At 40.5% G+C, this 24,707-nt stretch overlaps 2 protein-coding genes across 2 annotated transcripts in view; one reads left to right on the top strand and one right to left on the bottom strand.

Moving 5' to 3' along the window:
- LOC110571764 (60S ribosomal protein L32-like) overlaps nt 1-7,359 on the bottom strand; it is a 29,555-nt gene extending 22,196 nt beyond the window's left edge. The window contains exon 1 of the mRNA XM_044918405.1: nt 7,346-7,359. Within this exon, the coding sequence (XP_044774340.1) occupies nt 7,346-7,359 (14 nt within the window). The remainder of the gene's footprint in view (nt 1-7,345) is intronic.
- RCOR1 (REST corepressor 1) overlaps nt 1-24,707 on the top strand; it is a 113,763-nt gene that overhangs the window by 62,414 nt on the left and 26,642 nt on the right. Inside the window, exon 4 of the mRNA XM_044917828.1 lies at nt 8,944-9,027. Within this exon, the coding sequence (XP_044773763.1) occupies nt 8,944-9,027 (84 nt within the window). The remainder of the gene's footprint in view (nt 1-8,943; nt 9,028-24,707) is intronic.

The following is a 24,707-nucleotide window of genomic DNA, read 5'->3' as shown; positions in this document are numbered from 1 at the left end:
TGGAATCTGCTGCTCATGGGTGAGATCTTGGGCAGTTTACTTCCTCTCTCTATGCCTTAATTTTCCAATCTGTAAAATGGGAATAGTGCTTCAGAGGGTTGTTAGGAAGATTAAATGAGCTAACACAGGTAAAAGTGCATAGTACTTGCTACATAGTTAAGTACACATGTTAGTTTATAACAGTAGTAATAATATTATACTGGTAATGCCGTTCAGATTGATTTACATTTCCTTCAGAATGCCCAAAATAAGAAGCCAAAAATTCGGAGTCACAAAATGATTTTTGATTCATAACCTAAATTTAACACCCAGGTTAAGTTTATGGATACATAGCTTCACAGGATATAGTAAAAGTATGGACGGCCAGTTGGTAAATTTAAGAATAAGAATCTACCAATTTATTATTTATTTATTTATTTATTTATCAAAAAGATTTTATTTGAGAGAGAGAGTACAAGCAGGGGGAGTGGCAGAGGGAGAGGGAGAAGCAGACTCCGCACTGAGCAGAGAGCCTGACACAGGGCTCGATCCCAGGACCCTGAGATCATGATCTGAGCTGAAGGCAGTTGCTTAACTGATTGAGCCACCCAGGCGCCCATGGATCTATCAGTTTTTTTTAAAAAAGACTTTAAGAGGTAGAGGGCGCCTGGGTGGCTCAGTTGGTTAAGTGACTGCCTTCAGCTCAGGTCATGATCCTGGAGTCCTGGGATCGAGTCCCACATCGGGCTCGCTACACAGCAGGGAGTCTGCTTCTCCCTCTGACCCTCCCCACTCTTGTGCTCTCTCTCTCTCTCATTCTCTCTCTCTCAAATAAATAAAATCTTAAAAAAAAAAAAGAGAGTGCACGAGCTGTGTTGGGGTGGGGAGCAGAGGGAGAGGGACAAGGAGGCTCCGTGCTGAGTGTAGACCCCAGTGCAGGGCTCAGTTTCACGACCCTGAGATCATGGCCTGAGCAGAAATCAAGAGTCAGTGCTTAACCAACTACACCACCCAGGTGCCCCCAGAAATTACCAATTTTTTTTTTTTAAAGATTTTATTTATTTATTTGAGAGAGAGAGAGAGCACATGAGAGGGGGGTAGGGTCAGAGGGAGAAGCAGACTCCCTGCTGAGCAGGGAGCCCGATGCGGGACTCGATCCAGGGACTCCAGGATCATGACCTGAGCCGAAGGCAGTCGCTTAACCAACTGAGCCACCCAGGCGCCCTGAAATTACCAATTTTTAAAATTTTATTTAATTAAGTTTTTTAAAGATTTTATTTACTTGTCAGAGAGAGAGAGTGCAAGTGAGCACAAGCGGGGAGTGGCAGGCAGAGGGAGACCGGGCACCCCTAGAGCAGTGCCTTTTTTTTTTTTTTTTTAAGATTTCATTTATTCACTTGAGACACAGAGATACAGAGAGAGAGAGAGAGCACGAGCAGGGAGAGAGGCAGAGGGAGAGGGAGAAGCAGGCTCCCCGCCGAGCCAGGAGCCCGATGTGGGGCTCGATCCCAGGACCCCGGGATCACGACCCGAGCCGAAGGCAGACGCCCAACCATCTGAGCCACCCAGGCACCCCTAGAGCAGTGCCTTTTTAACAGTTGCTCCTAGTCCTAAGCCACTACAAGAGAAAAGAGGATAACGCATATATAATGTCGCACAAAAAATCCTTTTGCTTTAATTCTCAAGTTTGGGCAGTATTGTTTGTAATTTTTTTTCCCTTTATTTCTAATGTATTTGGAATTATATCCACTTTTTGGATTAAAATTATTTGTATCTCCTCAAATTCTGCAGAGATTAGTCTATTAGCTTTTTCTCAAGACCAACTTTGATTTTGTTAATCCCCTTTAACTTTTTGGAATCAAAACTGTTGATATCTGTACATCTGATCAATTTTATATTCTGTATTTAATTCCTTTGACTGCATATACTATGATTTAGCCAATTCCTGTTGATAGACCTTTAAATTTTTCCTGTATTTTAGAACCATAAACAAGCATCTGGTAACAGTCATATCAGTCATGGTTCTCCCAGTGGGGTGTGTGTGTGTGTGTGTGTGTGTAAATTTTCACCAATAGCTTATATACATACTTAATGAAGCAATATGCTGATGCTTTCTATTCTTAATTAAAAAAAAAAAATGCTGATTAGGTCCCGGTAAATTAACTTCATAGGTCTGACCTGTAATTTGAAAAACATTGCTATTGTATATATTTTATATCTAGAAATGGATTGTTGGTTTGCAGGGTATCCATACTTCAACTTTATCATATGCTGCCAACTTTCTAAAGTAGTTATGCAAAGGTACATTCTCACTAGTGAATTCTTTCTTCTCCCCCTTCATGGAAGTTGGTAATTTCAATTTCTTTGTAATCCTTCTACTTCCATCAGGTCTGGGTTTATTTTTTAAGGTTTATAACACTTGGCAATCGACTTTAAACAAAGAGAGCAGCTTTAGAGTTAGCACCCTCAGAAGACATCAGTATCAATCCAGAAATTAATGACATTGCTTTGTTTTCATCATATTTGTATTCTTCAATTCACACACAGCAAAATGGACTAGTTTTTGGTGTACATATTTGTGAGTGTTAAAATAAGCATAGTTCCATACAACCACCACCCACAGTTGGGATACAGAACAGTTTCATCTCTTCAAAAAATTACCTTGTATGGTTCTTAGCCTTCCTCCTACTTCTAACCCCTGAAACATTGATCTTTTTCCTATCATTATAGTTTCACCTTTCCCAGAATGTCATATAAATGGAATCATATAATATGTAACCTTTGGAGACTTACTTCTTTTGCTGAGTATGATGCATTGGAGATATGGCCATGTATCAGTAGTTTATTTTTATTGCTGTGTAGTATTCCAGCATATGGGTGCTCTACAGTTTGTCCATTTACTCTTTGAAGGGCATTTGGGTTTTTTTCCCTCCCGGTTTTCAGTGATTGTGAATAAAGCTGCTGTAAATATTTTGTGTAGGTTTTATTGTGAACATGTCAGTTCTATAGGGTATATATATCTAAGAGTGTAATTATTGGGTTAGTCATTTGTTAAATGTTGAATCTTTAAAAAAAACTATAGAACTTTTCCTGAGTGACTTTTATCATTTTATTTGGCATTTATATTAGCACTTTATGAAAGTTTCAGATACTCCTCATTATTGCCAGTGCTTGGTATTGTCCATTTCTTTTTTCTTTATCTTTCAGAAAGAGACAGAAAGAGAGCGCGTGCTATAGCTGGAGGTTGGGGGGGGAGGACAGAGGGAGAGAGAGAATCTTAAGTGGGCTCCACGCCAACATGGGGATGGATGTCACAATCCTGAGATCATGACCTGAGCTGAAATCAAGAGTCAGACACTTAACTGACTGAGCCACCCAGGTGCCCCTATTTCTTTTATTTTAGACATTCTAATAGTATGTGTTGAATTCTCATTATGGCTTTAATTTGCATTTCCCTAATGGCTAATGATCTTGGGCATTTTTTCATGTGCTTACATGCCATCTGTATATTTTCCTCTGGTGAAGTAGTTCAGATCTTTTGCCCATTTTTTAAAAATTGGGTCATTTTCTTACTGCATTTTTGAAGTTCTTTATATACATTCTGGTAACAAGTCCTTTGTCAGATACGTGATTTGCAAATGTTTTCTCACAGTCTGCAAGGGATTCTTAACGATTCCTTTTGCAGAGCGTAAGTTTCAAGGTTTTGATTAAGCCCAGTTTACCATTTTAAACTTTTTTATTTTTTTATTTTTATTTTTGTAAAGATTTTTTTTTACAGAGAGAGATAGCAAGAGAGGGAATACAAGCAGGGGGAGTGGGAGAGGGAGAAGCAGGCTTCCCGCTGAGCAGGAGCCCGATGCGGGGCTTGATCCCAGGACCCTGGGATCATGACCTGAGCCGAAGACAGAGGCTTAACGACTGAGCCACCCAGGCACCCGTAAATTTTTTTTAAAAAAGATTTTATTTTTTTTGAAAAAGAGAAATCACAAGCGGGTGGGAAGGGCAGTGGGCAGGGGCAGAGGGAGCGGGACAAGCCGACTCCCTTCGATGTGGGCCTCAATCCCAGGACTCCAGGATCGTGACCTGAGCGGAAGGCAGACGATTACCTGACTGAGCCACCCAGGTGCCCCATTTTTAAACTTTTATAGATTACACTTCAGGTGTCATATCTAAGAACTCTTCCTAAGCCAAGTTCACGAAGATTTTCTCATTTTTTATTTATTTATTTATTTTTTATTTAATTAATTTTATTTATTTGACAGAGAGAGGGATCACAAGTAGGCTGAACAGCAGGCAGGAGAGGGAGAAGCAGGCTCTCTGCTGAGCACGGAGCCTGACTCAGGACCCTTAGATCATGACCTGAGCTGAAGGCAGATGCTCAACGAACTGAGCCACCCAGGCGCCAGATTTTCTCATTTTTTTTTAAAAAAAATTTACTGTTAGGTTTTACTTTTATCTATGAGATTCATTTTGAATAAAATTTTTATAAGGTGTTGAGGTATAGTTCGGGGTTCACCTTTTCTTTTCTCTTCTTTTCTTTTTGCATATGGAGATCCAATTGTGAAAATCCCCTTTATTAAAAGGGTATGGAATTGAATGCTTTCTCCATTGAATTGGTTTTGCACCCGATCACAAATCATTTGACCATATTTATATGAGTGTTTCTGAACTGCCTCCTGTTCCGTTGATGTGTGTATGTTTTTTTGCCAATACCACACTGTCTTGATTACTGTTCCTTTATACAGTAAGACTTGACTTAGAGTTGTGTGCAACTTCCAACTTTGACCTGACAATTCTGGCCTCCCCTTTTACTCGATCTATCTATCCTTTTGTTTTATATCAGTGTGGACTCGCAGATTGTTATTTTATTGCTGTCATTTAAGTTTTTGCTTATGTCGTAGATTTGGCCAGGGGGAGACATATCCCATCATTCTTTGAACACTTCTTACCTTCTGGCATAACAAGATGTTCTAGGGTCCTCTTGTCCATTTCCTGTCCTAGTCCTGGAATCAACCATTTCTCCAAGGAGACCTAGTTTCTTTTATAAGAGAATGGTATTTAGAATCAAGATCTGGGAGCTAGATGTGCACATTATTGCTGGGTTGCAGCAAGACCCTCTCAGTGGACATTGAAAACTATGAGTTTGTACTGTTAACATCCAATCCTGTCCAGCACTACAGAGTTCTTTCTAACCCCCCCTTTATTTGTAACTCTTTCACTCAGCATAATTACTTTGAGATTCATTCGTATGTTTAAATAGTTCATTTTTTTTTTTAAGAGAAAAGTTGCCAAGAAAAATTACTCCATTGAGTGGTATGTCACAATTTTAGGAAATTGCTAGACTTTCCCCCCCAAAGCGGTGGTACCATTTTACATTCCAACCAGCAGTGCGCTAGAGTTCTAGTTCCTCCACATTATTGCCAAACCTTGATATTGTCTGTCTTCTTAATTTTATACTCTTAATAGGTTTGTTTTGAAATCTTGGATGTTTTTAATTTGCCTTTCTAGATTGACTAATTTGCATAGTTTTCTATTCCATGTACTTATTTGCTGTTCTTATGCCTTCTTTGGAGGCATGTTTATTCAAATTTTTTGCCCAATTTTTTTTTTTTAACAGTATCATTATTTCTTAATGTTGAGTTTTGAGGGTTCTTTATAGATTCTGGCTTTATCAGATATATGATTTGTAATTTCTCAGGCTTTGGCTTGGCTTTTTGTTTCCTTAAAAGGGTTGTTTGAAGAGCGGAAGTTCTTACTTTGGATGAAGTCCAGTTTGTGGATTTTTTTCTTTTATGGATTGTGCTTTTGGTGTTTTGTGTAAGATCTTTTTCCACCTAAGTTCAAAAAGGTCTTTTTAAAACTTTATGCATTTATTTATTATTTTTTTTAAAGATTTTATTTATTTGACAGAGTGAACAAGCAGGGAGAGGGAGAAGCAGGCTCCCCAAAGGTCAGGGAGCCCGATGCGGGGCTCGTTCCCAGGAGCCTGAGATCATGACCCAAGCCAAAGGTAGATGCTTAACCAACTGAGCCACCCAGGTGCCCCAAAAAGGTCTTTTTTTTTTTTTAATTTATTTATTTATATTAGAGAGCACATGTGCGTGAGCAGGGGGAGTGGCAGAGGAGAGAGAGAATCTCAGGCAGGTCCCCTGCTGAGCGAGGAGCCCCACACAGGGCTTGATCTCAGGACCCTAAGATCATGACCTGAGTGGAAGTCAGGAGTCAGATGCTTAACCAATGAGCTCCTCAGGTGCCCCAAAAAAGGTTTTTTCATGTTTTCCTCTAGCAGTTTCTTAACTTCTGGTTTTACATTTAGTTCTATCATCAGTTTTGAGTTAATTTTTATATACTTGTATATGTAAAATATGGACCCATGTTAACTTTTTTAAATATGAGTATCCATTTGTTCCAGCATCATTTGTTAAAAAGATTCTTTTTCTCCATTGAATTTTGCCTTTGCGCCTTTGTCGATAATCAGTTGATGCTGTATGTGTGGTTCTGTTTTTGGACTCCATTATATTAATTTATTTCCCTGTATGCCAGTACAACACTGTCTTGATTACTGAATCTTTATAACTAGTTTTGATTCAGGTAGATCTTCCAGTTTTGTTCCTTTTCAAAGTTATTTTGGCTGTTTAGGTACTTTGTGCTCCTGTATGACTTTCAGAATGTTTTTCAGATCCCTAAAGGGAATAGGGATATAAAAGGGATATTCTTTAGTTTTGATTTTTATTAACTTTTATTAACTATATTAACTCCTGAAAGAGGTATTCTTTAATTTTGATTTTTATTAACTATTTTGGTTTTTACTTTTCCTTTTTTTACTACTGATCTTGTTTCCTGCAACTTCGTTAAACTCATTTGTTCTAGTAACTTTTTGTTCATTTTCTACACAGATGATCATGTTGTCTGTGAATAAGACATTTTTAATTCTGCCTTTTCAATGTGTATTCCCTTTATTTCTGTTTTGACTTTTGATTTTTTTTTTTTTAAGATTTATTTATTTATTTATTTGACAGAGAGAGAGAGAGAGACAGCGAGAGAGGGAACACAAGCAGGGGGAGCGGGAGAGGGAGAAGCAGGCTTCCCGCGGAGCAGGGAGCCCAATGCGGGGCTCCATCCCAGGACCCTGGGATCATGACCTGAGCTGGAATACAGACGCTTAACGACTGAGCCACCCAGGCGCCCCGTTGACTTTTGAGTTTTAATTTGAAATACAGCAAGGTTGTATATCGTGTGGGGTTCTCCCCACATACATCTTTGTTGATTTTATTTTATTTTTACATTATGTGTAGCAGTAACATTTTTCTGAAAGTCAGAATTATTTCCTATTCCTGTCTCTCCATCGTTTACACCCCATTCCCACCTTGCCAGATTCATCGTGTTCACACTGTGGGTCTTTCCCTTCCACCATCCCATTATTTTTCCTTAAAGTAACTGCCCCCTAGATTTTGCCAAAAATCTCTTTCTTTGTAAAACCTAGAACACATTGATAGATATGGCGGTTTCATAGAAGCAGGAATTCTTAAACCAGGTTTTATGAGCCTTTGGCTCAGATCATGATCCCAGGGTCCTGGGATCGAGCCCTGCGTCAGGCTCCCTGCTCAGCTGAGAGTCTGCTTCTCCCTCTGCCTCTGCCTCTCCCCTTCTACCTGCTCAGGAGCACGTGCGGGCATGCTCTCTCTCACACGCGCGCTCTTGCTCGCTCTCTTTCAAATAAATAAAATCTTAAAAAAAGGAAAAAGAAAAAACAAAGGTAAGAAAGAATACCTTTGGAAGTTTGGAATGGGTGAGTTTGGGCCTAACCAGTGTAAAAGGCGTGTTAGTGAGCCTCTTATGTCTTGAATCCTTTGTACCTTTTGAAGATAACATTTAAATGTCTCTGATGTGTAGTATATGACTGTTGTTTGTGGTTAATCCAGTTATACATGTCAGCTCAACACATGCCACTTGTAAACCTTGGCCTACTATTTTGTATCATAGGTTTTTAAGAATTTGAATGCATTTAAGAAGTTTGCTTTCAGGGGCTCCTGGGTGGCTCAGTCAGTTAAACTCCTGCCTTCAGCTCAGGTCATGATCCCCGGGTCCTGGGATCGAACCTCAGAACCTCACGTCGGGCTGTCTGCCCAGCAGGAAGCCTGCTTCTCCAACTCCGCCTGCTGCTCCCCCTGCTTGTGTACGCTCTCTCTCTCATAAATCTTTAAAAATAAAAGTTTGCTTTAAGATTATTTTTAATGGTTATTCTTTTTTTTTTGTAATTTTTTTTTTAAGGATTGTATTTATTTATTTGACAGAGAGAGACATAGCGAGAGAGGGGAACACAAGCAGAGGGAGTGGGAGAGGGAGTGAGCAGGGAGCCCGATATGGGGCTTGATCCCAGGACCCTGGGATCATGACCTGAGCCGAAGGCAGACGCTTAACGACTGAGCCACCCAGGCGCCCCAGTGGTTGTTCTTTAATAAAGTTGTTAAAAGAATCTTTGGATTCCTGTTGTCAAGTCCCTAAAAAGTTATTCTGGCAGAGAAGGGTAAAGGTATTCAAAGCACACATGAAGTATACATATTTTAAAAGAATCTTTGAAGCTTCCCTTTTGGATGTCCCATGTCTGAAAGCAGAGCATCCTAGTAAATAGTGCTTAAACGTACTGTAGCCATTCTGCCTGAGTTCAGTCCTGACTCCTCCTCGTTCTAGTAAATGACCTGTTTCGTTTCCTCACCTAGCAAATGAGAATAATAAACCTGTCTGTTAATAGTAAAGGGCTTGGAAGTAGATACATTTTGGCAGACTCCAAGGCCACCCTCACCCTATGATGGTAATTGTGCAGGTTCCACTGGGGCAGATTTTAGTAAGAGGTGGGTAATGTCACCATATTGTGAGGAATAAAAGACCAGAATGGTGCTGTTACTCATTGCTTATTATGTCTGTTAAATTATAATAAGAATGTTCTTTTTTATTTCTCCCAAGCCAAACTAGCAAGACGCAGTCAAGAACGAGACAATCTTGGCATGCTGGTCTGGTCACCTAATCAGAATCTATCAGAAGCAAAACGTAAGTTTTAAAGGACTTTTATTTCCCTCCTTTCTTATTTAATGCAAAGTTTTAAAGTCACTTTTGTAGCTAAAAGTCCCTATACACGTTACATTTTTTTTCAAATTAAATGTGCATTTCTTTACTGTGGCCTGTCATAAGGACTTAAAGATTCTTAACCAGTGGTTTCATAATCTACTTTTTTCAAAATGCTGGAGTTACTAGGAGGAAAAGCTTAGAGTGGAAGAAAATTATAATGCAGTGTAAAGTTCCATCAGCTGGGAATTGATAGATTTATAAATTTCTAATTGAAGGGTTACAAAGGGCAGATGTATGTTATTGGAAACAGGCTTTATTTATACTGTAAGGCTTCAGCCTAGCTAGAAGGAGAACTGTTGAATTGATTCTGTTTTATGAGTTTAAAGTTGTATTAGGATGAATACTCTGAGCTACTTTGAATCTTATTTTGAGGGGATAGGGGTCCTTTAGCTATTAGTAATATTACTTGTATATTCAGAGTTCACTTTTTCAGCTTTTATATTCGCTCTGCTCAGATGATACCAGCAAAATTAATTTTAGTCTTTGGCATTTTCAAAGTTTTTATTTTCTTCATAACTTAAGAAAAACTAAATCTCCTTTTGGAGAATTTTTCAGTGGGGGTTCATGGATGGAATTTATGGGGATTTGTGAACTTAGAAATCACATGCAAAGGTTTTTTTTGGTGTATGTGTTTGTTTTTCTGGATTTTCAAAGGGGTCTTTGACAAAAATAGGTTAAGAATCAATGCTCTAAAAAAGGGTAGGTCTTGGAAAGCCACCAGTGGTAAATGTTATCAGGAAACTGTGAGTAAAGGCTGAGATTTTTAGGCTTTGATCAGCATTTCCCAATGTGTGTTTTCATGAGAGGATACATATTAAATATTCTCCTCTTGTATATTCAGTATCCATGTTAGCACATTTAAGGTGCAAAGAGCTCATATGGTAAAGAAACAGGTTTAATTTTGATCAGGAAAGATTCTTTTTTTGTACAGTCTCCTCCATGGAACACGGGAAATTCATCTACTCTTAATGCTGAATTTAGCAGTAATAAAATAATCTCAGTCTAATCTGATTTTAAGAGTATCTTAATTTTGCCTCTATCAGGCTGCTGCTTAATGAGTTTATAATGAAGAACAGAATAGCAAAAGGAAGTGTATTGGCATTTCTGATGTCTTCACTATGCTGGGAGAGACCTTTTAAGTATTTCTGGCGTGTTTATTTCCCCTTTGAGTACTGGCATTAACTTACAAAAGCAATCTATTCCTTTTTTGAACATAACTCTTTTTAACAGAAAGCTGAAAATCTGCCTCCCTGTAATTTTTAAAGCTTTACTTTCCTGAACTCTGCTAAATAGGTTTGCTTTCTGACAAGTCTTTCAGATGTTCAGGCTTCCCTCAGTCCAAGTTAAACCTGCCTGGTTGTTTCAGGTGTTTTTCAGATGGTTTGGTTTTTGGATCTCTCTCTTGCACTACCGGTATGTTCCAGTTGGGTCAGACTGTCCATATGAAATGATGGTGCCCAGAACCGAATATGCAGAATCATGAGCACTCGTTGAATCTTTATGCCAAGCCCTGCACTAAAATGCATTCACTCTTCACAGTCAGCCAAGAGGAAATTTTTGTCCCCATTTTACAGATGGCATTCCACAGTTCAAAGGTGTGTGAAACTGACACAGATAATAAGTGGTGAAGCCAATAGCAATGTCCAGGTTTGCTGATTTCACCCTGATTCGTGCTCTGAGTGCCTCTCTTTGGGAGAACTCATTAGCTGTCAGTGTTCTGTATTTCTGCCGTGATCTTCTGTTCCTACAGCTCACAGTCGATCAGTGCCCTTCGTGATTGTATTACCTGTTGACATCTGTGGAGTCAGAATTTAATTTTGATATTCTCTTATTTTTCCTAGACCTAGAAGAAAAGAGCAGAATAGGGCGCCTGGGTGGCTCAGTTGGTTAAGCGACTGCCTTCGGCTCAGGTCATGATCCTGGAGTCCCTGGATCGAGTCCCGCATCGGGCTCCCTGCTCGGTGGGGAGTCTGCTTCTCCCTCTGACCCTCCCCCCTCTCATGTGCTCTCTCTCATTCTCTCTCTCAAATAAATAAATAAAATCTTTAAAAAAAAAAAAAAGAGCAGAATATGAGAAGTTAGTTGATTTTTAAACAATGGCATTGCCTAAAATAAACTTGCAGTTTTAATGTTAGCCTTTAAAACTTGAGACTTTTAAAACCAATATGGAAGTAACATTGCTATATTGTTGAGAGTTCAGAAGATACAGGAACTTACAAAGAAGGAACAGCTCACACATTATTCCATTACCCAGAGATAACTGTTGTAAACGTTTTGGGATTTTTCCCTGTCCTCTTTTTTTCCTCTTGTGTGCATATTTATATAAGTGAGATGATGTAGGTGTGTATATGTGTTTGTATTGTTTTCCTGATACTGACCTAAGCATTTCCCACATTGTTAAATAACCATGTACACCACATGGGTGGATCCATGTGTTTATTAATCTTCTATTGAAAATTTATGTTGTTTCTGCTTGTTGGCTGTTGTAAAAGAAGCTATAGTGAAAAACTGAATCCTAGAGCTTTGTCCTCTTTTGTTTTTTGTTTTTATTGTGTTTTTAGTCTTTTCTTAAGTAGAGCTCTAGGAATGGAGTGTGGATTATTGGGAACTTGCTCAACTGCTCAGGGGTAAGGATGTAAACATAATGCAGTGTCCTGACATGAGTTAGGTTCCGCTTAGTAGGCTTCCGTTTATGGAGCTTTGTAAATCACACAGTTCGTGACTAGTAGTCTAATCACAGTTAGGCATTACAGTGTGATTATAGTATGAATGCGGACAGGGGTACACAATTTTTTCCATTTGCACACCTACCATTTCCCCCTCAACTCCCTTGCCCACGGTATATGGGCAAAAAAGAAACCTTTTCTTCTTGCCGTTCTTTATTTTCAAAGAATGTGTAAGTCTTGGTTGTCACCATACATCTCTCACCATCCAACACCATGGCAGTACCACTGACTCTATTCCCTATGCCGTACCTTTCACTCCCCACTACTTACTCATTCCATAACTGGATATTTGAAGTCTTTCAGCTCTTCTTTCTTTTTTAAACTTAATTATTTTTTTAAGTTTTTATTTATTTTTTATTATTTTTATTTTTTTTAAAGATTTTATTTATTTATTAGAGAGTGAGAGAGAGAGAAACAGCATGAGAGGGGAGAGGGTCAGAGGGAGAAGCAGGCTCCCTGCTGAGCCGGGAGCCCGATGCGGGACTGGATCCCAGGACCCTGGGATCATGACCTGAGCCGAAGGCAGTCGCTTAACCAACTGAGCCACCCAGGCGCCCTTAAGTTCTTATTTTAATCACGCGGTATTCATCATAAGTGCACTCCTTAATCTCCATCACCTATTTCCCCCATATCCCCCCCGCCCCCCGGTAGCTACCAGTTTGTTATCTATAGTTAAAAGTCTGTTTCTTGGTTTTTAAACTTTTTTTAAAAAGCTGTGGGGAGGGGCACCTGGGTGGCTCAGTCGTTAAGCGTTCAGCTCAGGTCATGGTCCGAGGGTCCTGGGACCGAGTCTCGTGTAGGGCGGGGCGCCTGGGTGGCTCAGTCGTTAAGCGTTCAGCTCAGGTTCATGGTCCGAGGGTCCTGGGATCGAGTCTCGTGTAGGGCTCCTTGCTTAGTGGGGAGTCTGCTTCTCCCTCTCCCTCTGCCTCCCTCTCCCTGCTTGCATTCTCTCTCTCTCTCTCAAATAAATAAATAAAATCTTAAAAAAAAAAAAAAAAGCCAATCTGAAAAGACCACATACTATACCACTCCAGCTACATGACAGTTCTGGAAAAGACAAAACTATGGAGACAGTAAAAAGATCAGTAGTTGCCAAGAGTTATGGGGTTGGGAGAGACGCATAGGCAGATCACAGAGAATTTTTAGGGCAGGGAAACTTTTCAGTATGATATTACAACAGTGAATACGTGTCATTATACATTTGTCAAAACCTCCAGAATGTACAACACAAGAGTGAGCCCTAATGTAAACTATGAACCGTGGGTAACAATGATGCATCAATGTAGGTTCACTGATAACAAGTTTACCACTCTGATAGGGGATGTCCACAATGGGGGAGGCTGTGCATGTGTTGGGGCAGAAGGATATGGGAAATCTCTGTACTTTCTATTCAATTTGGCTGTGAACCTAAAACTGCTCTAGAAATTAAATCTATTTTTAAAAATGAAAAGAAAAAAGAAGAAATAATGTATTTGCCCCTTGGCCTAGGAGCTCTATTTCTTGGGATTTATCATTCCCTTACAGCTTTTTTTTTTTTTTTTTAAGATTTTATTTATTTATTTGAGAGAGAGAGAGAATGAGAGACAGAGAGCATGAGAAGGGGGGGGGTCAGAGGGAGAAGCAGACTCCCTGCCGAGCAGGGAGCCCGATGCGGGACTCGATCCCGGGACTCCAGGATCATGACCTGAGCCGAAGGCAGTCGCCTAACCAACTGAGCCACCCAGGCGCCCCATCAGATTGGCTTTTTTGACTTAATAATAATACACATTTATTTGAGTTTCCTCCATGTCTTTTTCATGGCTTGATGGCTCATTTTCTTTTTGGTGCCAAACAGCATTCCATTATCTGGACAGACTGCAGTGTGTTTAACCATTCACATGCTGAAGGGCGTCTTGGTTGCTCCCAAGTTTTGGCATTTATGAATAAAGCTGCTATAAACATGTATATGTGGGTTTTGGTGTGGGCATAAGTTTTCAGCTATTTTGGGTAGATACCAAAGAGGAGGATCACTGGATTGTATGTTAAGAATACATTTAATTTTGTAAGAAATTGCAAGACTATCTATTTGATTTGATTTGATTTGAGAGAGAGCACAAGTGATGGGGAGAGGGAGAGGGACCCTGGGATCATGAACTCTGCAGATGCTTAACTGACTGAACCACCCAGGCGCCTCCCCCCCTTTAAATTTTATTTATTTGAGAGAGAGCAAGACTGTCTTCTGAAGTGGCTATGCCATTTTGCATTCCTACCAGCAATGGATGAGAGTTCCTGTTGCTCCATGTCCTTGTAAGTATTTGGTGTTAAAAGTATTTTGGATTTTGGCCACTCTAAATAAGTGTATAGTTTATTTTCTTTTAAACTAAAAAAATAATACATATGCACAAGATAAAAATACTCTAATTCTCTCAAGTTAACCAGTGTTATATTAATATTTTGGGTGTCTATTAGTCCCTATACACTTACTATTTTTTTTTTAATGGTCATATAATATACGTGTTTCATAGTTAAGCATTTCTAAACAGTGCTGTGAACATCATTAAAGTGGGGTTGCTGGGTCAAATGATATGTACATTTGACATTTATAGATCTTTCCATGTGTCATCCGAAGAGGTAAAGGAGTGTGCCTCTTTTCCAAAATGTCCCCATCACTGGATATATTAATTTTTTTCTTAAAATTTTTTAATAATTATTTTTAATTATAGTAAAATACAGTGTAAAACTTACCATCTTAACCATTTCTTTAATTCCAAGTAAATTTTATTGTGAAACTATAACAAGCAAATGAAATATGTTGATTTATATTTCCATCTTAACCATTTTTTTAAAAAAGATTTTATTTATTTATTCGTTGGGGGCGGGGAGTGAGCACACAAGTAGGTGGAGTGGAAGGCAGAGGGAGAAGCAGGTGCCCCACTGAGCAGGGAGCCTGACGTGGGGCTTGATCCCAGGACCCTGGGGCCATGACCTGAGCCAAAATCAAGAGTCGGACGCTTAACCGACTGAGCCACCCAGGCGTCCCTCTAGAACTCTTTTCATCTTGCAGAACTGAAACTCCGTACTCATTAAAGAATCCAAGTCTACATTTTCCCTCCCCCCAGCACCTGGCAGCCACCATTCTACTTTTTGACTAGGTGAATTTGACCACTCTGGGTACTTCATATAAGTGGAATTATACTATTTTGGTGACTGGCTTATTTCACTCAGCGTAATGTCTTCAGGTTTCATCCCCATTGTAGCCTGTGTCCGTTTCCTTCATTTTTACGACTGTATAATACTCCACTATACGAATGGATAAGACCACATTTGTCTCCGTTTATCTGTTGATGGGCACTTGGGTTGTTTCTGCATTTTGGCTACCATGAATGCTGCTGCTGTGAATACGGGTGTGCACATACCTCTTTGAGGACCTGCTTTCGTTTCTGTTGGGTACTCAGAAATGGAATTGCTGGATTTGGTCATTTCTATTTTTAAATTTTCTTGAGGCACCACCGTCCTGTTTCCTACGGAGGCCGTTATCATTTTACTCTCCCACCAACAGTGCATGGGCTCCAGTAGCTCCACCTCCTCGTCAGGATTGTTATTTTCAGTTTGCTTGAGTTTTTTTTTTTTGTAATAGTATCTATTTTAATGGGTGTGAGGTGGTGTCTCACTGTATGAGAATATTAATTGTTTTTTAAACTTTGCTGAACTGTTAGAAAAGAATTTAATTATTACTGAGGTTGAGCATCTTCATATTTTGATCTTCTAATTCTTCTCTAAATAGCAGTTAAGTCTTAACCTTATTTTTTAATTTGTGTTTTAGAATTCTATGTACTTAAATTTATTAACCTTATTTGTGGCTTCTAGCATACTGTCATGCTGAAAATACCCCTCCCTCCACATATTACAGACATAGATACCTACGTGTCTTCTGCCCTCCCCTCCTTCCTCCTCCCTCCTCATTACACCATTGTTCATCTGGAATTATTTAAGTCTTTTCCCCTTATGTTAAACTTGTATGTCTACTTTGGTCTGTATCTGGACTCTTGATTTTGTTTCATTGATTTATCTGTTTCCTGACTTGTACATTTTTATTCTTTTTGGTGTTTTTGGCTCATGTATTTATTTTTCTAGGTGAAGTTTAGGCTCATAGTTTCACATTCTCTCCAGAAGTATCTCGATTGGGGTTGTACTGAATCGAGCAGCTTTGTGTGCTTGGTACTATAGCAGTTGTGAGGGATTCGGGAAGCTTCTACTCTAATGGAGGAAGAAGGGAAAATGAACATGTAAACAAGTAATTTATATGTATTTTCTCTAGTCCAATTCTTTTTTGGATGCAAAAAGTTGAGGTCTAGAGAAGTTAAGTCAAATGCTTAAGATCCCACAGCTAATTAGTACCCAAGTTTGGGCTAGATCTCTGGTCTCCAGATGGCATTTATTACACACATCTGCCTTCATGTGCTGCTTCATTTAATAAACTATAATTACATTCTTAAAACATTAATGATGTTACATGAGTTGCTTTGGGCTGTGTCTAAGTAAAACTTCAGGGAGAGATCCAACCTTTGGGGTATGCCTAGAAAATGTGCCTTGTAGAGACACCTTTCATGTAGAAGAAATATTTTCCTGGGTAGAAACAAGGGAAGCGTTGGAGCCAGCTGACTACAGGGTAGAATGTTGAGGAATATAAGAGTTGGCTGGTGGGACAAGGTGCACACACACACACTGCAGACAGGGGAAAGATGCATTTGCATTCGTACAGGCCTGAGGATGTGGGGAGGAGATGCAGTGCTTTGTTTTGGAGACCTGCCTGGCTGTGACACGGGTTGTCCTTGGGGAGGTGAGAAGCAGTGAAACTGTATGTCAAGGCTCTTGACAGCCTTGTGGTTTCGTGAAGAGCTAGGGTAGAGGCAGTAAGTGTTGATCCACTGCAGCTGAGAGAAGTTGATGCCCTCACTAGGCCATTGCTTGTTTAAAGAGAGGTTGGATTGGGGCGCCTGGGTGGCTCAGTCGTTGAGCGTCTGCCTTCGGCTCGGGTCATGATCCCAGGTCCTGGGATTGAGCCCCACATACAGCTTCCTGCTCAGCGGGAGGCCTGCTTCTCCCTCTCCCACTCCCCCTGCTTATGTTCCCTCACTTGCTGTGTCTCTCTCTGTCAAATAAATAAAAACTAAAAAAAAAAGAGAGGTTTGATTGAAATTTAAGAAGTCATACTGGTAGTACCAGGAGTGTGTGAACTTGCTCAGAGGAGATGGAGATCATAGAAATGTGAGGTCAGGTGGGGGTTGGGTGGCCTTTAACAGGCCTTTAATATTATTATTTTTTGAAATATTTTTACTTTCTTTTCCAGGTAAAAAAGCAGTAGTATTTCACATCTATTAGTTGATGGTTATTAAAACCCACCCATGATAAAATAGTTCTTGGTTTCAGGCTTCATTTCCTACCAAATTTTCATTGTTGCTCTTTAAAATGTATTTTTATTTAACATAATAAAATTAAATTTAAAAAATAAATTCAGTTAATTAACATACAGTGTGTTACTGGTTTCCGAGGTAGAACCCAGTGATTCATCAGTCTTATGTAACACCCAGTGCTCATCACATCACGTGCCCTCCTTAATGCCCATCCCCCTGTTACCCTATCCCCCCACCCCTCTCCTCTAACAGACCTTTAAATAAGCAGAATACTGTCATATCTAGGTGTACCTGCGCTACTCCATCAGTTCTTCCACACGTTTTTATCGATACTTTCAAGGCACCTGTGATACGACATCATCTCCTTCGTCCCCTCTGTGATGTATGTAAGGTGCCCTCCTGCATGGATGCCCCCCTCTACTCCCGTCTGTGAGCATCCTGCCCACCCCATTTTTCAGGCTGCTCTTCCGTGGGGACTCCCTCCTCATCCCACTTGGTCTACACTCTGGATGCCTGCCTGCTTGCCCCAACCCAGTGGCTTTAGGACAGCCTGCTCTCGGGGGGCAGCTGCTGCCCTGAGCGCAGTAGAGGCTGCTCTTTCCTTACCCCTCGTGGCCCTACCCTGACACGCAGACCCAGCCAAGGTCTAACTGTGGAGAGAAGCAGCTGAATGTTAGCAAAACAAAGTGGACATGTTAGTAGCAAAAATCTCAAAAAGTTGGTTTTTTGTTTGTTTGTTTTTTATGGGATAGTCTTGTCTTCTTTGAAATGTATACAGTTAGGCCAGATCTTATTCCCAGTCTGGGTTCACTTCACTGCTTTAATGAAAAAAAAAAAAAAAAGTTTACCAAAGCAGGTGCGGTCAAATGTAATACAGAACTGTGGCCTGAAAGAGCTCTTAGAAGGCAGTTTCAGGAGAGAGGATGGGTTAGGAAAGGGGGTAACCTGAGGATGGTTTTTGTTGTTTGACTCACCTATAAGAGGCGAATTGGAGCCAGAAGACAAGCCAGTGGACAGCCATGCCCACTGTGGGTCGTTTCCTGAAGAAGCAAATTTCCTAGGCTCAGCTGCACTTGCCTTGGGTGTAGAAATTTGCAAGGTAACTTTGGCTGTTGGGAATCAGTGAAACAGATGGTCCTCCTCATTTATGCATCATGTACCTTATAGGTTATGTATAATCAGTACTTCTGCAGTTACTTGTTTGGTTGCATTTTATTTTATTGTATAGAAATGAGGAGAAACTGGTACAGTGGTAAGCACAAATCTCAATGTTAAAATGGACATAGATGGAAATCATTAGCTATGGCAGAGACCGTCAAGCTGGATGATTTTTTTTTTTAAAGCTGGCTAATGATAAAAAAAAATTAACATATACAATATGCTAGACATATACAATTGAAAGACGTGTCAAAAGGCAAAGTCAAATTAGAGATTTTAAAACAAGTTGTAGCTTTCTTGGAATGAGAACCTTCCTTAGACCTGCAACATACACAAACGTTTCTATGTTAGGACATTTGACTTCAGAACACATTTTCAAGATTATATTGTGTGCAAAAGTTTCATAGATATATAGTAAATTTTTTAACATTCATATAAATACATAGTACATGTCAAGAATCTCTAAAACAGGGGCACCTGGGTGGCTCAGTTGGTTAAGCGACTGCCTTCAGCTCAGGTCATGATCCCAGGGTTGTGGGATCGAACCCTGCTTGACAGGGGGCCTGCTTCTCATTCTCCCTCTGCCTTTCCCACTGCTTGTGCTCTCCTGCTCTCTCTCTGCCAAATAAATAAATAAAATCTTAAAAAAAAAAAAAAAAGGAAGAATCTCTAAAATGTTCCAGTGCCTTTCCAGTTCAGTATAAAAATCAGAAGACCTTTGGGCGCCTGGGTGGCTCAGTCGTTAAGCGTCTGCCTTCAGCTCAGGTCATGATCCTGGAGTCCCGGGATCGAGTCCCGCATCGGGCTCCCTGCTTGACAGGGGGTCTGCTTCTCCCTCTCCCACTCCCCCTGCTTGTGTTCCCTCTCTCATTCTCTCTCTCTCTGTCAAATAAATAAAATCTTTAAAAAAAAACAAAAAGAAGACCCGACAGTTGTCCACAAGACCCTACATAGTCTGACCCCACTTGTCCCCTCCTGAGTCCACCCAAAACATGCTCCCTAGAGCCTTTTCTGTTCCTTTGTCTGGAATAGTCTTTTCCCAAATGTCTGCATGGCTCCCTCAGTCCCTCTCGGTCATTGCCTATTCGTCAGTATCTGAGCGGCTTCCCTTGACCACACTGTGGAATAGAGATTACTGCTGCCTCTTACTTACCTTGCTTCATTGCCTTCGTTTCATTTATCGTCACCTGACGTAGTATTTTTTTTACTTTGTCTCCCTCTACTAAAATCTGATGGGGAACTTGGTATGTTTGCTCAGCTGTTAATCCTCTCAGCACATGGTGGATATAATAAATACTTGTCCGGCGAATGAGAAAATGATGGGGATGTGGACACTCCTCTTTATGGAGATTTGCAAATACAGGCTTTTCAGCTCCCTGTTCTGCATCTTGGGTCATCTGGAATCCTCCAACATTTTCTTTTTTGCCACTCGCCTAGTGACCATTCATTTACTCAGTAAATATTTGAGTGATACATATGTGCCAGGCCCTGGGGGAATATAAGAATGAACAGTCTGACAAGTCCCTGTCCAAGTATAGCTTATGATCTGAGGGGAACCTGTCCTGGTCATTGACAGGAGGGAGAAGTGAACTTAAAATTCTTAACCTGTTAGTCCTTTGACTGGAATGTGTGCAGGGGTAAGGATAGGTTAAGCTAATACTGGCCTTGGTTTTCAGCTTTTTGTAAGTAAATGGCTTTCAGAGAGCTTGATAATTGTGATTAAAATGATGTTTTTTAGCGTGTGAAAATTATTTTTACCATTTTTATTAAGTGTTGTAGAGTTAGGTCAATGTGCAGAGCTGGATTTACAGCCTGTAGTTGAAGCCCTCCACTAAAAATCAAGGGTTGCCTTCCCCTTTCATCATGCCAGTGTGTCTTATCTTCATCCTTTTATACTTAAAGAATTTCATCTTGTTATAATTTATCGTTTCTGTTCACAATGGACATTTGCTTCCAGTGTTTTATTTCTATGACTGTTACTAGGAACTTTCTGCGACTTGGTTCTTGATATCCATCGAGAATGTAGATACTCAGCTATGAGAGATCAATGCCAAATTGTTTTCCAAAGTGGTGAAACTGGTTCACACTGCTACCAATAAAATGCAAAATTTATGTGCTCCATGTCCTCACCAGTAATTGCTATTGTTGGACTTACACATTTTAGACAATCCAGTGATTGTACCACTGTTTCTCACGTCAAGGAATTTTGCTGTTTTTGTTAGGTGTAATAATGGTATTGTGGTTCTATTAAAAAAATATGTCCACTTTTCTTGGTCCGACTGAGCCACGCAGGCGCCCCTGAAGTCGGTACACATTTTTTAAAAGATGTGTATTGGTTATGTATAGAGATAACTAGTATTTACTTTAAAATTCTTGAGCACAATGTAAAGCACATTTTGGGGTCCACGGCCAGATTGGAATACAGACCCAGATTATTGTTTAAATGTTGAATTTACTGTTCTGTGGTTATGTAAGAGAACGTACCTACTCTTAGAAGATATGTGCTGAGTATTTAAGAGTACAGGGTATAATTATGGTAGTCTCAAATGGTTCAGAAAAGAAATTACACATAAACACACAAGCTTGTTTTTATTATTAAAAATAGCCTAGAACTCCTTCAGCTCATCGCATGGGTATAGCCACTATTAAAATTTTGCTTTCAGGGCGCCTGGGTGGCTCAGTCGTTAAGCGTCTGCCTTCGGCTCAGGTCATGATCCCAGGGTCCTGGGATCGAGCCCCGCATCGGGCTCCCTGCTGAGCAGGGAGCCTGCTTCTCCTTCTCCCTCTGTCTACCACTCTGGCTACTTGTGCTCTCTCTCTGTCAAATAAATAAATAAAATCTTTAAAAAAAAAAAATTTTTTTTTGCTTTCATGTCTTTATGCTTCTGCACACTCTGGATTTAAGCACAGATGGGTCACACTGTAAATAATAGTTTATCAACTTTAATTTTCCTATAATTAAACATTAAACTGAGTATTGATCCCTGAATATCCCATCATATAGCCTTATTTATTTATTTATTTATTTATTTATTTAACATATAATGTATTATTTGTTTCAGGAGTACAGGTCTGTGATTCATCAGTCTTACACAATTCACAGCGCTCACCATAGCCCACACCCTCCCCAATGTCCATCACCCAGTCCCCCATCCCTTCCACCCCCCTTCACTCCAGCAACCCTCAGTTTATAGCTTAATTTATTTAACCATGTCCCCATTCTTGAATATTTCCATTTTTTCAAATTTTCCCTACTAAAAATAACAAATGGGTAAGCAGGAATTTATAATGTCCTTTTCCAGTAGAAAAGGAAGCCTCCCTTGATTCTGCAGATCAGGTTTCCCAGGTAAGTGCATTCATAGTTCTTTTTCTCTGACACTTACGATGATTGGAGTTAATTATTTATGTAATTATTTCTGTCTCCAGCCAGACTGAATTCTCTGAAGGCAGGCTGTTTTCACTGTGGCTGTAAAAGCAGCACTGGGCACACAGTAGGCCTGAAAGATTCGTTGAATCAGTGGAGAATGGTTAAATATAAAGTATAGTAATTATAAAATGTCACCTTTCTGCCACTTAATTGGAAATGTTGGGTTTCTTTACTGGATGAAGATAGCCCCACCCTCACCCCTGCCACCCCCACAAGATTCAAACATTGAAAGTGGGTAGGACTTCGAGTGGGAAAGCCCACCCCCTCCCAACAAACATGCCATTGTCCCCTCCCCCCATTCTCAGTGTACCACTGTGCAGTTGACCTTCCATTTTCAGAGCTCGAGAAACCAGGGCCCACAGAGGAGAAGTGGCCTTTCTTCAAGTCTGTGGGAGTGGTGGGCAGAGCCTTGTGTCCCTGTGCCCGTCCTAGAACCCAGACTCCCTCTGTGTTTCCCTTGGCTGTTTTCGTCTCACTTAGGAATCCCTTTTTTCTGCATTCTTGTACACAATGGGTTGTACTAAGGGAAGGACCGTTGTATATGTAGGGTGGCAGAGGCAGGGTTAAAGGACAAATGTCCCTATAATTTGAAGTTTGTAGACCAATCTGTGAGGAGTCACTAGGATTTGCAGGCTTATAAATCCTTCTGACCACCTCCTCCTCTGCAGGATGGGAGTTTGAAGTCGGTAATTTATTTAATCTACTTATTTTTGAAGATTTTATTTATTTATTTGAGAGAGAGACAGAGCATGAGCAGGGGGGAGGGGCAGAGGGAGAGGGACAAGCTGACTCCCTGCTGAGCGTGGAACCTGATGCTGATCTGGATCCCAGGACCCTGAGATCATGCCCCAAGCTGAAGTCAGACACTTAACCGAATGAGCCACGCAGGCACCCCTGAAGTCGGTAATTTAAAAAAGAACTTCTGTATAGTCGCTGAAAGGAATTTTTTTTTTGCATGATTGAAATTCACAAACCTCCTTTCTATATAGTAGTAACATAAAAAGCACATTTATTCCTGTTTCTGTTGTCCTGATAGTGTCTGATCTTTTTAATACTAAATTTAAAAATTTTGTGCTTGTTGAGGTGCTTTTTATCACATTAAAATGGGGAATGTTATCAAACTCATGTTCTTCACACATTAATATTATGCTCTAATTCACGATTCTCAGAATCATCTGGGGGCATTGAAAGCAAACCAAAACATCTTGAGTGTAGTCAGTTCTTTCCTTGAGCTAGGTGTGTTTGATTTTCTGAAAAATCACCAAGCTGGGCCTTTATGTGTGTGCTTTTCTCTGTGCCCGTCATACTTTATAAAAACTATATATGCGTGAAGTACACACATCCACGCACATAAATATACATGCATAAACTTACATATGTGTATACACATGTATATAAACGAAGGAGGGTGGAGCCCAAGAATCAGTATTTCAGAGTTTACCAGCTGGTTCTCATCAGTTAGGATTGGGCAAACTTCTGGACTGGGGCACAGCTCTCCTGGGATTCAAGGACTGGGTGTCTCTTGATAAAGCTAATTCTGTGGTTGTGAAGTGCACCCTACCCCATCTCTAATTGAATCTCACACATGTTTATGGAGGAATTCATTTTAGTAATACTTCATATGTGTATATCTTGGCTGCTTTACTACTTTGTAAAGGATTTGAGCAGGATGTCTTACCTCACTCTTGTCAAATAGTTGAGGAAATGGGTTTAGCTCACAAGTTCCTGATAGAAAGCAAGGACGCAAGGCTCTTTTCACTGTTGCCTGCTGTGAATTTATGGGTGAATCTACAGTGTGTTCCCCTCTCTTCTTTTATTGTCAGGGAATGTTGCCTTTAGTTAAGGGAGATGCAGACCTTGTTTGGAGCACGGTTCCTTCCTTCAGCTCATACTGTAAACGGAAAACATGCGTGAGAGTAAATGAAATCATTTTGAGTACACAGTTGCCTGCCTAGGGACTTAGCTGTCAGGTAGGTTGACTCTCAGTGTGAGAGATGCAAGGCGATAGTGTGTCACTATGCTGATTGATTCTTTACCATTGGCCTTGCACATTTTTAAGAGAAAGGTAGTTACTGTTTTAATTACAACTAAATGTCATTCTAGTGATGATCAGTTTGTAAAATACAGGATATCCTACTTGTGCCGTTCTGGAAGGCTCACAAGTGTTTGAGGACTGGAGTAAAGGTGGATTATTTATCCATTTTAGAGCATGCACATGAGCCAGAGGGGCGGGGGGAGAAATTTTTTTTTTAAAGATTTTATTTGAGAGAGACAGAGATAGCGACAAAGAGCATGAGTGGGGAGGAGAAGAAGGAGGCTCCCCACTGAGCAGGGAGCCCGATGAGGGGCTCGATCCCAGGACCTGGGGATCATGACCTGAGCCGAAGGCAGATGCCCAACCGACTGAGTCACCCAGGCGCCCTGAATTTTTTTTTTTAAGATTGATTTATTAGTGCGCGCATGTGCATATATGCGCGGCGGGGAGTAGGGAGCAGAGGGAGAGGGGAAATCTCAAGCAGACTCCCTGCTGAGTGTGGAGCCCTGCCTGAGGCTCGATCTCATGACCCCGAGATTATGACCTGAGCCCGAATCAAGAGTTGGACCCTTAACCAGCTGAGCCACTGAGGCGCCCCCCCCCCCAAGTTTTTTAATTACTCATAAAATGTTGCCCTGGAACCACTTTTAAGATCATGATAGTCCACTCAGGAAAGGAGGCACAGAGGCGGGGGTGGAACTTAGCCACAGTCATACTAGTGGATACTGGCATGGACGGGGAATACAGAAATGCAGATTAGGTAGGAATAGATGCCAGAAACTGAATTTAAATACGTGTAGCTTGGGAGGGTGTTATTTCTTATTTCCACCTGATCAGATAGTCTATGAGACTGGGTTGGATTT

This window comes from Neomonachus schauinslandi, chromosome 9, assembly GCF_002201575.2.
Source record: "Neomonachus schauinslandi chromosome 9, ASM220157v2, whole genome shotgun sequence".
NCBI lineage: Eukaryota > Metazoa > Chordata > Mammalia > Carnivora > Phocidae > Neomonachus > Neomonachus schauinslandi.
Note: the sequence above shows the minus strand (reverse complement) of the source record. Positions and strands in the feature narration are given on the sequence as shown.